This window comes from Echinops telfairi, unplaced genomic scaffold (assembly GCF_000313985.2).
Source record: "Echinops telfairi isolate 266 unplaced genomic scaffold, ASM31398v2 ScPeMD7_24;HRSCAF=84, whole genome shotgun sequence".
NCBI lineage: Eukaryota > Metazoa > Chordata > Mammalia > Afrosoricida > Tenrecidae > Echinops > Echinops telfairi.
Window position 1 is genome coordinate 4,537,615 of NW_022103921.1, and position 13,057 is coordinate 4,550,671.

General features: G+C 39.7%; 1 protein-coding gene across 5 annotated transcripts in view; it reads right to left on the reverse strand.

Annotated features, from left to right (window-relative positions):
• Nucleotides 1–13,057, reverse strand: part of RB1 (RB transcriptional corepressor 1) — a 189,450-nt gene that overhangs the window by 103,132 nt on the left and 73,261 nt on the right. For all 5 annotated transcript variants that reach the window (XM_045289089.1, XM_045289090.1, XM_045289092.1 and 2 more), the window contains 2 exons: nucleotides 11,607–11,716; nucleotides 10,668–10,745 (listed from right to left, as the gene is read on the reverse strand). In XM_045289089.1, coding sequence (XP_045145024.1) covers nucleotides 10,668–10,745; nucleotides 11,607–11,716 — 188 coding nt within the window. The remainder of the gene's footprint in view (nucleotides 1–10,667; nucleotides 10,746–11,606; nucleotides 11,717–13,057) is intronic.

The window sequence follows — 13,057 nt, forward strand, 5'->3', positions numbered from 1 at the left end:
ACTATACTTACTCCACACCTACATTGGTATAATGTAGAAGGTATCCAAAGGCTTAGAGAAGTTGGCATGTTAGATTTATAAAGACATATAGACCCACACATGGGAGTGCCCCAAGGACACATCATTTAGCACAATTGTGAGGAAAAAATTGATGAAGGGGAGCCCCAGTATCTCTGAAAAGTACTGTGATTATACTGAGCAAAGTGCCCTCATGGCATGAAGACACCAAACTAAATGGAGCTAATTGGGCTCCCTTGTGTTAGAAGCCAAGTGCCAGTACAGAGTGCGTATGGTTATCACAAAGGACAGCAGAGACCATATAAATCTGGATTACTTGACTCACATAGACTTAACGGCATTGGCTAATTTAGGCAGAGTGCTCCTTAGAGTGAAATCATTGAGACATCTACTAAATACTTTCTTGATTTGTATTAGTGCAAGAATTCTAGGTCATGGGAATGGCAGTCTACATCCAATTGCCAGAATAAAGAGGCACAACCCTTCAATCAATCCCAGACTTGAGGCAGTTTATAGACCCACAACCCACTGAATGAAAGGAAGGCCAGTCACTTTGAAGAAGGACCCAACTATTGCCAAAAGCTTCGTTCGTCTTTCTCCTAGCCTTCCCCAAGGGGACCTGTGGTCTTTTGTAAGACTGACTGTTCCTTAGGGAAAGGGAAATAATCACACTTTGGGGGAATTCCTGGGCACTGACTCTTAAATGACACTAATTCCAGGAGACCCAAAACATCACTGTGGCCCACCAGTCAGAGTGAGAATGGAGGGGACGTTTAATGGAGTCTCAGCACAGGTGTACCTCACAATGGGTCCGATGGGTCCCCAAGCCCATCCTATAGTGATTCCTAAGTTCCAGAACACAGAATTGGAAGACATTCTCAGCAACTGGCAGTGCCCCCATATTCAATCTCTGAAATGTGGAATGACAACTAAGAATGAACTTAATTGGCAAATCCAATTGTAAATCCTACTACAGATGTGGTTTTACTGCCTGAGAAAATTAATACTTACTCCCGGTACCCAGTATGCAGCTATTGATGTGGTCGGCTAATGGTTTTTTTATCCATTCTGGTTTTGAAGCAATAAGCCTGAGCTGGCAAGGCCAACAATAATAAATACACTTTTACGCTCCTAACTCACAGGTCTATCAACAGCCAGCGCTATGAAGGGGTACCCCTCCAAAAAACAATCTTTTCCCCAAAAGCTATGTATTTACATTTTTTTACAAAACCACCTTATCACCTTCAAAGTTCTCTCTATCACACTTAATACATTTGTCAAATCTGGGATTCCATTCTTGGAAACATTTTTCAAACTCATCTGTTTGGTTGGCTGACAGCAACTCCCTGATTTTCTTCACCTCTTCTGTCATCAAATCACTGTCCTTTCATGCCCAGCTTCATTCACAGAAACAAAAAAAGTGGCACAGTTAGGTCAGGTGAGTAAGGTGCCTGGGGCAAGAGAGGCATGCTGGGTTGTTCTGTGGTTTGTTTTTTTTGGCCCAAAACTGGCACACTGAGATAGTTGCCTGGATGGTGCACTGTCATGGTGGTAAAACCAGTTCGTCTGCCATAAATCAGAGCTTTTTTGTCACACAGTTGTGCAATCTTTCCAGAACCTCGAAATAAAATGCTCAATTAACAGTTTGACCTGGTGGAACAAACACCAAATGTACTGAGTTGACATGTTTGTCCACTGGGGAAGTTGACAGACGTCCAGAATGAGGTTTGTCATCAGTTGACGTTTTACCTTTTTTGAAACAAGAAAACCACTCATACACTTGAGTTTTTTTCAGTAACAATCTCCTTGTAAGCCGTGTTCAACGTCACAACAGGTTCTGTGGCATTTTTCAGAACAGGAAACAAAATTTCACAGCCGCATGCTTTTCTTTTAAATCAGCCATCACAAAAATCGAGATTTGATTGAAACTGCTTTTATGAATAAAATGCACTGTGACCAGAGAACCTTCCCTGGTGATGCCGCCAGGTACACTAACTCAAAGTGAGTTGCTTGATGCTTGCCAAGCGGGAAAAATGCATATAACGAAAGGTCCACCCAGCGGAGCTTTTCTCTGAATTTTTTTCGGGTACCCTCTCATGTCATAGTTTAGTCCTAAGAGACCTTGATTGCCTTTCCCGTCCAGGAGACATCACACTTGATCATTTCAATGATGACATTATGCTGAGAAGGATCTAGACTTACTGGTGAAATATCTAAGTGCAAGCATTTTTGTCCTTGGTGAAATTTCTTGGATCCAGTAGGGTAGGAACTGTCAAGATAATTCTAAGGTAAAGCTCAAGTTATTGCATCTAGCCTTTCACACACATAAAAGGAGGCACACACCTGCTGGTTCTCTTTTATACATAGCATCCTCTTTGAGTATACAGTATCACCTCACATCAAGGGGCTCACTTCACTAAATAAAGTGCACCGTAAGTTCAGGCTGCTGTGCAAAGCACTCTGCCACTTGAATCAGATGATGCAGTTGATCAAATGATGTACACGGTGTCCGTGGCAGATAGAGATGTAGTTTGGAGTATTTGGCAAGCTCCTATGTGAATCACAACTCAGACCCTCAGGACTGTGGAGTACAGTCCTGCCATACTCTATAGATGATGACTGTCCTCTTGAGAAACAAGTTTGTTACTCGGTCTTAGTAGAGCCTGAAAACCATGGCGGCTAACTCACCCTGACGCTTGAACTCTCACTGCCACTGAGTTGATTCTGTCCCATAGTGACCCTAAAGGGCAGCGAGAACTGCCCCCGACTGCTTGAGATGGCAGCTCCTTATGGGAGTAGAAAGCCCCATCTTTCTCCTATGAAGCAGCTGGTAGTTTCGAACCACTGACCTTGCAGTTAGCAACACAACACATAACCACTATACCAAGGCTCCTGAGCATCCCGTCATCAACTGGGCATTGTCTAACCCAGTCACAAAGTTAAATGAACACTGCAGCACTCCATCGTTACATGGAAGTAATATATACGAGATCAGCCTCTATTCAGACCTGAAGACACTAGTAAGTTGCTTAAGGAAGTGAACCAAATGACCACAGTCTCAATTCTTGTCACATTACTTTTCTCTCCCAGTCTGCAGACGTGACATCACAGGGAGTCCCTTAAGATCAGCTGATTGAGGGAGAGAAAATTAATGCTTGTTTACAGTGATTCTGTACAATATGTAGATACCACTCAAAAGCAGGCAGCAGCAACACGACTCATAGCCCCTTTCTGAGGCCTTCCTGCAGGACAATGATAAAACAAAGTCCTCCCAATGGGTAAAACTTCAAGCAGCACACTTGATTGTTCATTTGGCTTGGAAGGAGAAATGGCCACATGTGTGACCATATTTTGACCCATGAGCGGTGGCCAATGATTTAGTTGTACGGCCAACGGCTTGGAAGGACTGGAAAGGTGTTGACAAGGAGGCACAGAAAAGTGGTGCATGCACATAACACTCCAAACAGGCCAAGAAAACAGAAGATTATCTGTGTCTCGTGAATCTTGACCCAATTCTTACCTCTGTAGATCTTAACAAAGCAAATAGCTAGGACGACACGTTCTGTAGAAACCAGCCATCTTCTTTCCCCAGCCGCTCCTGTCCTTGCCCAAGGAGCACCTGGACAGAGTAGCCATGATGGCAGGGGTAAAGCAATGTCTGGGCTCAGCAACAAGGACCTCCATATACCAAAGCTGATTTAGCTACTGTCACTGCTGAATGCCCAACCTACCAGCAGCAGTCCAAGATATGGGACCATTCCGCGGAGAGGTCCACCAGCAACCTGTGGGAGGCTGATTACACTGGACCACTTAACCAAAAATGCAGATTTTGTTCTTACCAGAATAGACATTTTACTCTGGGTATGAATTTGCCTTCCCTGTATACAATGCTTCTGCCCAAAATGCAATCCATGGACTTACAGACTGCTTTATCCACACAGTATTGACTCATAGCGAGAGATTAATTTCACAGGAAATGAAGTGCAGCAATGGATCCATGTTCTTGGAATTCTCTGGTCTTACAATGCTTCCCCATCATCCTGAAATAGCTAGTTTGGCAGACAGATGAAATAGCCTTCTAAAAACACAATTATAGTCCCACCTAAGTTAAAATAACTTGCAAGGTTGCAGCAATGTTCTCTAGGTGCCTATATAAACTCTCTCTAAACCAGTTTCTAATAGAGGTGTTGTTTCTCCCGCATCCACAATTCCCACGCCTAAGAACCAAGAGATGGAAATGGAGTGGCACTACTTACTGTCACTCAAAACATTTTTGCTTCCTGTCCCAACAACTCTATGCTATTTGGATCTGGAGGTCTTAGTTCCAAAAAGAGGAATACTCCCACCTCGAGACACAAGCTAATTTAATTGAACTGTGAGTTAAGAGTGTCCCCTGGCAATTTGGGATCCTCATACTTCTGCATCAATACACCAAGAAGGGAGTTACTGTATTGAGTAATCAGAGTGGCATTATATACATAATGGAGATAAATGATTTATCCGAAATCCAGGAGATTCCTTACAACAACTTTTAGTACAATACCCTGTGATCAAAGTCAACTATAAACTATAGCAACTGAATTGCAACATGACCACTAATGGCCCATATCCTTCAGGAATTAAAAGTCTGAATCATTCTAGCATGACCAGCTGGGGTGTTTGCTGACGTCCAAGGGAATAATGGAGTGGGAAGTGGAGGAAGGTAGGACTAAATACTAGCTATGGCCATGCAAACAATTACAGAAACAAGGACTGCAAACTAGGAGTGTTTCCTCCTTGGATTTATGCATCAAGTATTTTTGTTTTGTTCACTTATAAAATGTAAGCTGCAAATGGGGCTCGTGTATTTTTACACTTACTTTTAATTATTTGACTATAGGCACAAGTATGACTTTATAATTATTTTTTACTTAAAGATATGTACGGCTTAAGAGGTAGACTATGATAGTTTGGGTTTAGTGTCAACTTGGATCAACTAGGATTCTCAGTGTTTTGACCTAGTAATCCCCCATGATGAAATCGTCTGCAGTGTGTGGGATCTTTCCAATGAAGCGGACACTGGGAAAAGCTTGCGTGATTTTTTGATGGGTCTGGATAATGCACCTGGCTCTTCATCCAAACTTTGGTTCTTTGGATTTATGCCAGCAGCATGCCATACTGCTGGCCATCCTGGGAGTTGTCAGCAGCCTGCAGTCTTACCTGCCAACCTTGCATTGATTCACCTCCACAGCCAGAAGCCTGCCATCTGTCCTGTTGATCTTAATTTCATCAGACTCTGCCGATATGTGAGTAAGAAGTCCCCAGCCGGATAGCTGACCCATAACCCTGGAACTTGCCTGCCTCTACAGCTGTTTAAGCCACTTCCTTGATATAAAGCTCTGTATAAATGTGTATGTATACACGTATACACATACCAAAGCCTCATTAGTTTCACTTCTCTAGAGAATCCAGGCTAAAACATTTTCCTTTGAAGAGATTTCCAAAAAGAAAGCATTCTGAGGTCCTACATAAATTTGTTACCACTGTCCACACTTACAAGACTGTGTGTGTGTGTGTGTGTGTGTGTGTATGTAGGAGAGTATATAAAAAAGTCAATGAAAATTTGGGGGTAAAAATACATTGAGGTAATGTTTAATAATGCCAAGAATTGTAGAATGTTTAAAACATGTTCAGTGTCTGAGCCATAACAACTACACTTTCTCACTTTTCAGTTACATTGCTATATGCCTTCTAGATCTTCTATGTTCACCACTCTACTCAGGCCACAATCACCAAATCCACCAATGAACAACTGCTTAGAAACAAAAGATGTTTCTCGTTTGTTCTCACACTTGACTTCCTTGAAGCATTTATTTGCCTGTTAAAAGTTTGTTCTTTCCTAAAACTTCCTCCCTCGGATTTCTTGGTTTCAAACTCTGGGTACTCTTATGGAGTACTTTTTCCCTTTATGGAGTCCATAAATGATTGACATACTTTAGGCTCAGACCTTACCATTATATACTCACCCTAGTCAATCAGTCTTTTGGGGGGTTGGGTAAGGGGGACAGATGTGGGGGAACAGCGGGCCTCAAATTATTAAGAACTCTCCTACTAAACAAAAAGTTGGTAGTTAAAACCTATTCAGAGGTGACTTTGAAGAAATGCCTGCTGATCTGGTTCCAAAAGGTCGCCACATTAAAAATCCTATGAAGCAGAACACTGCACATATGGAATTGCCATGACTCAACTTGGCAACTGGTTTGGGTTTGATTGAGACAATCTATTTTGATGATTCTTAACTCCACACTTCATGATTCATAAATCTATGAGATTTTTATATCTTACTGCTTATTATATCCCTTATCCTCCAAATACCTCCAGAAAAAAACTATAAATATGAATTCAAGTATTTCTAAACCCGTTCTTGCTAGTTTATTCCCACTACCACTCTCCTGGTTGAGATCCTCATCTTCTTTAAACTGAACTCCTTTAATAAACTAATTTAGGGACATGGGTTTTTGTTTTGTTTTATTTTTGTGGCAAAATACAAGCCAATTTTTTTTTTACTATTTCAACCAAGCTTAAGTGCATAACTCAGCAAATTCAGTGACTCATCACATCCACCGTGTTGTGTAACCATCACTACTATCTACTCACCAAGAGTTTCATCAATCCAAAATGAAGCCCAGAATCCCTTCAGAACCCCTCTCCTCTCTATCCTCTGACAACTACTGATTAACTTGCCTTTAGAGACATTTCTCAGTCTAGAGATTTCTATGTGGCATCTACAGTATATATATATTTTCGAGTTTGGCTTATTTCACATAGCATATATTATTATCAGGGTTCATCCACACATTTTGTTTATCCAATACTCTACTGATGGAACACTTCAGTTGTCTCCACACCTTTGGTTACTGTGGAAAATGCTGCAATAGATAATGGTGTACAAATACCTGTTTGAGTCTTTTGTTTTCAGTCTTTTGGTTACATAAGGTAGCTTTTAAAAAGTTCATCGGAAAAATTGGAATTGGAAGATTATAGAATTTTCCACAAACCTTTTAAAGCTCCCTGATACGGCCACTAGTGTAACTGCTGAATCAAATAACAATTCATTATTAATTTTTTGAGAAGCTGCCACTTTTACACAGTGATTGTACAACTTCACAATCCCACCAGCAGTGAATGAGTGTCCCATTTCCCACATCCTTACCAACAATTGTTAGGTTGTTGTCGGTTTTTATTTATTTATTTACTTCGGGGGGCTGGGGTGGGTGGGTGGTAACAGCTATCCTAGTGGGTGTGAAATGGTATGATACAATGATTTTGATTTGAATTCCCCTAGTGACTAATGAAGGATTCCTGGTGGCAAAATGGTTATGTGCTTAAGCTACCAACAAAATAAAAATCAACATCCATCTACATCACCATGGGAGAAAGTTCTAGTCAGTTTTGCTCATACAAATTATAGAACACAGGGAATCCAGGACAGATGATCCTTGCAGGACCAGTGGTGAGAGTGGCAATACCAGAGGGTGGAGGGAGGGTGGGGTAGAAAGGGGGAACCGATGACAAGGATCTACATATAACCCCCTCCTTGGGGGACGGACAACAGAAAAGTGGGTGAAGAGAGGGAAAGGTCAGACAGTGTAAGATATGACAAAATAATAATTTAAAAATTATCAAGGGTTCATGAGGGAGGAGGGAGTGGGGAGGGAGGGGGAACAAAAATGAGGAGCTGATACCAAGGGCTTAAGTAGAAAGAAAATGTTTTGAGAATGATGAGGGCAACAAATGTACAAATGTGCTTGACATACAATGGATGTATGTATGGATTGTGATAATAATTGTATGTGCCCCCAATAAAAAATTTTTTTAAAAAATTATAGAAAACACTAAGGGGCAGTTCTGAAGCCCTGGTGGCGTAGTGGGCTAAGCACTGGTTCTAACAGAAAGGTCAGCAGTTTGAAACCACCAGCCACTCCATGGTAGAAAAAGAGGCTTCCTACTCCAGTAAATAGTCTTGGAAATCCACTGGGGCTGTGGTATCGGGTCACCATGAGTGGGAATACACTCAATGGCCGTGTATTTGGTTTTAGTTTGGAAGAGCCAGTTCTACTCTGTCACATGAGATCCTTAAGAGTAAAAAATCGGCCCAATGGTACCTAATAACAAGAAAGACAAATGGCATTAAACTTCTTTTCATGTCTGTTGGCCATTTGCCTATCTTCTTTGCAGCAATGTCTCTCTAAGTCCCTTGATCATTTTTCCACTGGGTGGTAAATTTGATGTTAAGCTTGGATTATGACATGTCTCATTATGGATCTCTTTGGGTTTTCTTATTTTCAGTTAATTGAACTTCTTGGTTTTGCAGATTCTTGTCCTTTATTTCTTCAAATATCTTTTCTGTCCCATACTCTCATTCTGGAATTCCCATGATACATACATCAGTTCTCGTTGGTATTCCACGATTCCAATAAGCTTTGCTCAATTTTCCTTTAATTCTTTCTTTTTTTGGTCTTTAAATACAATAATTGCATTCATTGCTTTATCTTCTAGTTTACTGACTTTTTCCCCCCTACCAACTCAAATATGTTCAGTCCCTTATTATTGATTTGTCATTTCAAACATTTTATTTTTGAGTTCTAATGTTTTTTTTATTATACCATCTCTTTGTTGAAATTCTCATTTTGATCCTGTATTATATTCCTCTTATCTTCTAGTTCATTTTTTTTAAAGTTTTTAAGCCTATTTAACATTGTTGTTTCAAAGTCTTCTAATCTATTCAATACCCAAGGTTTCTTAGGGACAAAATCCTAGCACAAATTAAAATTACATGAGGAGGTTTTGTTGTTGTTTTCCCAAAGTATACATACCCCCAGAGATATAGAGAGTCAAAATCTTTGGACTGGAATGATGTCATGCAAAATGGTAGAATAGGAACCTCTAGAGTTCAGCCAGTGTACCTAGACAACAGTTGAACTTGAACAAGCAATTAATACCAATTCTTTAGGAACTTGGGAACCTGCTCAGACAGTAAACGAACAAACGTCACATGAAGGAAAAGGTGGCTGATCTTTGGGGGAGCTCTGTTTACCTGCTGACTACAAACTTCTCCCCACGTCATCCCCATTCCTGATCCTCGTCCTAAGAGACTGCAAGTTAAAAAAAAATTGAAAAAATCCATCTGCTTAGTGACTTCCCCTGAAATATTTTGCAAAAAATTTGCTAAGACATGTATTGACAATCAGGGGCTCCATCCTACAGCCTGTGACCAACTAGTGTGTTGAAAAAACAAAGAGCAAAATATAGACTATATCTGATTTTCCCATTCCTTAAGGATTGCTCGTTACTCAATACGCTATTTTTAAAGTATATCTTCCCATAACACATTTCGCTAAAAAGAAGAGAACAGGTTAAAAAAAGCGTGCTGGGCCTTCACACAGCTGCCACTGGGAGAAGGCACTACACCAAAAGGGCCCAAACCACCGCAATTACCCACACCCTTCTCTCCCAGGGCACACGTTCTTCAACCCACCGGTATAAACTGCAGCCTCATACCCTGAAAGAAACACGCCCCCACTCCCCACATGAGACAGTCACTCCATGAACACGGCTGCCGTCCTAAAGTGGTGTAGTTGGCTGCCTCTTTCAGCTTCCAAAGCTGCTAGGTAAGATTGTTATGGTATATATACACTGCCCTAGTTCTCTAACAGAGGACTTAAGTTTGTAACGGTACTTTAACTTGGACTATTTCCTGCTCTGGTTATTGTTTTGATTCACCCAAATTTTAAAATCCAGGACTATTCTAGTTTTTTAAAATCCAGGACGATTCTAGTTTTTCAGCCATGACTAAACCAGGACGGACTGGTATGAAGCCTGGCGGAGGGTCAACAATACAGCTGGATGCTCTAAAAAGGGAGAGCAAGCATAGTCCGCGCCATGCAGATGAATACTTGAGGAGCCAGCAGGAGTAGGGGACCCAGATTACCTGCTTTTGGCTGCATCAGACATCCTCTTGATGCCAAGAGCTAAAATTCACAGGCTAGAGGGGCCACTTGGCAGAAGCTCAGGAGACCCTGTGCAAGTCTTCTCACTGGCGATGCAAGCCCAGCAAGGCCACTCACACGCACCACTGAGAATGGTGGCTGGCGCGCGCGCACAGCTGTGAGCAGCGGAGACTGCGGTCCTGCTCGGAAGTTGTCCCGACACACAAGCTGCAGCCTATCTCCTGAACATTAACCTGCTACTTACTTAGAAAACTACATAACTGCGAGTATAGTCTATAAATTCTAGATGGCCATCCAATGAATTATCAAACCCAACAGAGAAGTATAGAGTATTGCATGGGCATGGCCGGTGTCAGAAATGGTGATGCGGTTGGAACGGAGGTATGTCTGACCTCTGACTGATAGCAACTAGCTTTGTGCTGATCCTGATTCTTGTCCTGTGGGAAACTAGACAAGTTTTGACAATACTAGGTTACAGTTCTGTTCCTTAAGAACAGATAGAACGCAGTTTAATAACACCTCCAGGAACTAATAAAAGTACCTAGAACATAAAAAGCATTCACTGTATGATGGTTATATGTATGCATGTATACGTAACACCACAGATAAACTAAAGCGCTGAATAAATAGTAACAACAAATAAAAGCAAAAAAACCATACCTAACTGGAGTCTGTGGTGGGATCATATGCGCCTCTTCACTAGGCTTCGCTTTTCGGGGTGTTCGTTGCATTTCAAAACTAAATAGCAATCAGTAAAGTCATTTAGTATTGAAAATTTACAATATGTATTCTATTAGTCAAAGAAGCAATGTAATATCTTTGATTGTCTTATAACTATCACATAAAGTAATCAAATAATAAAGTGGTAGGAAAAAGGACACCTCAAAGCTTAAATGAATTTTACTTTTCATCACTATTTTTAAGTGGGGGTATTTTTATTTTTAAATGTAGATTATGACAAACAAGCAGACCAATCTTTAAGAATTCTATTACTACCCAAATTGGTCAGTATTAAAAAATATCAAAGCTCATTTTTTAATGAACCATTGCCTTCCAAAAAATATATTGGCAATTAAAGTAGTCAATTTTAATTGTTTAATTTCTAAATTACATATTTTTAGTTATATAATAGATTCCATACTAGTCATACAATTACTACTTATTTGCTCACTAACTTTATGTTTGATATTTACTGTCAACTATTCCTAGGTTAGCCAATCATTGATAATTTAAGAGAAAATACTGTTGTTTTAACTTAAAAAAAAAGGATGAGAAAAAAGAGACCTTGGCTTTAGCAACCTAGTTATTTCAGTAATCTTTTTTGGTGTATATTTTACAAACCATATTCAGATAATTCAGAAAAAACATCATTGTTAGAGAAGACAATTTTAATTCCCTTTTTTATTAAATTGTATGCTGAAAATACTTTTTGACCATTCCTTTTCTTATTACTAGCTTTACATAGAAGCATTCGAAGGTAATTTATTATGAGTGATTATTGAAGTACACTAAGTTAAATGAAAACTTATTTAACCAATCTAAATCAAAGCCTACCTATCAAAAGCACATCAACATATAAAGATGTATCATGTATAATACCTGTCGATATGATTAGTCTGAAGAGTTTTGTCATGTTCCAAAAATAATCTTGCATCTAGATCTTTGTTTTTGAGGTAAACTTCTTCATATTGCTTAAAGAGACTTTCAACCTCAAAAGAAAAAACAACAACAATTATCCTTTTCGTGTCATTCTAGCTCTCAGTAAACAGAAACACAGACTTCATTACAGAATTTTTGTATGTGTTTAATTTTACAATATACACTGAACTCACATACAATATACGACCTTATTTTTTCAAATAAGTTTACTTTTCCAATACTATTTTTCTATTTTGTGCATGTATCCTATTTATTATAATTTTGGGTAGACAAAGAACATGAATGCTACAAACAGTATTTAAAGTGGAAATAGTTATTATTAGTAACTATACATTGATCTATTTTTAAATTGTTGAATTTCTGCAAACTTGTTGCAAAGTTTTCATTACTTGGGAAGACATCCACTTAAGGTTTGTTAAAAATTTGACATTAGCACTCACCTCAAAATCATTCTTTTTTATATTTATTATATTTTTTATTATTAAAAGATCATTTTATTGGGGGCTCTTACAATCTTATTAGAATCCATACACCAACTGTATCAGGCATATTTGTACATATGTTGCCGCCCATCTTTTTCTAGACATTTGCTTTCTATTGAGTCCCTGGTATCAGCTCCTCTCCCCGCCCCCACCCCCCATGGCCCCTTGGTAGATCAGAAATTATTATTATTTTCATATCTCACAGCAACTGCTGTCTCCCTTCCCCATGGTTTCTGTTGTTGCTCCCCCTGGAGGGTGTGTGTGGTTATTGCGATCGTTCTCCCTTCCTCCCCTCCACTGCCCGTTCCCCCACTCTTCTGGCATCACTATTCTCAGTCCTGTTCCTGGATTCCTCCTGTCGTGAGCTCATCTCTTATCTATACCTGTGTACATGCTCTGGTCTAGTCCAAAGTGAGCAGCACTGGGGTCAGGATAGTGGGGAGTAAGGAAGAGCACCCTAATACAACTAAAACAAGTGTATCATTGAAAGAACTAATCACAGAGATATGTTTAAACATGTTTAAACATGTTTTGTTTGGAAGAAACCCATGTATGTATGAAATGGAACCTTAGCAGTAATAATTTTTCTGTTTACTTACATATTAGGCAGAATGGTCATTCATACTTGAATTAGTGGAATCGTTGTCCCTACCCTACCTTATCAGTTAATATCAAATCAATTACAACTCATGGCAACCTTGTGTGTACTCAAGTAGAATTACGCTAGCTAGAGTTTTCAATGGCTAATTTTTTTTTCCTTTTAATAGATCACCAGGTCTTTCTTCTAAGATGCCTCTGTATGGACTCAGCCTCCTATCTTTAATTTAACAGCTACGAAATATGTTAACTACTCATACTATCCAAGGGACTCCCTGCCCTTCTGTGGTGAGATACTAATTATTAATCATA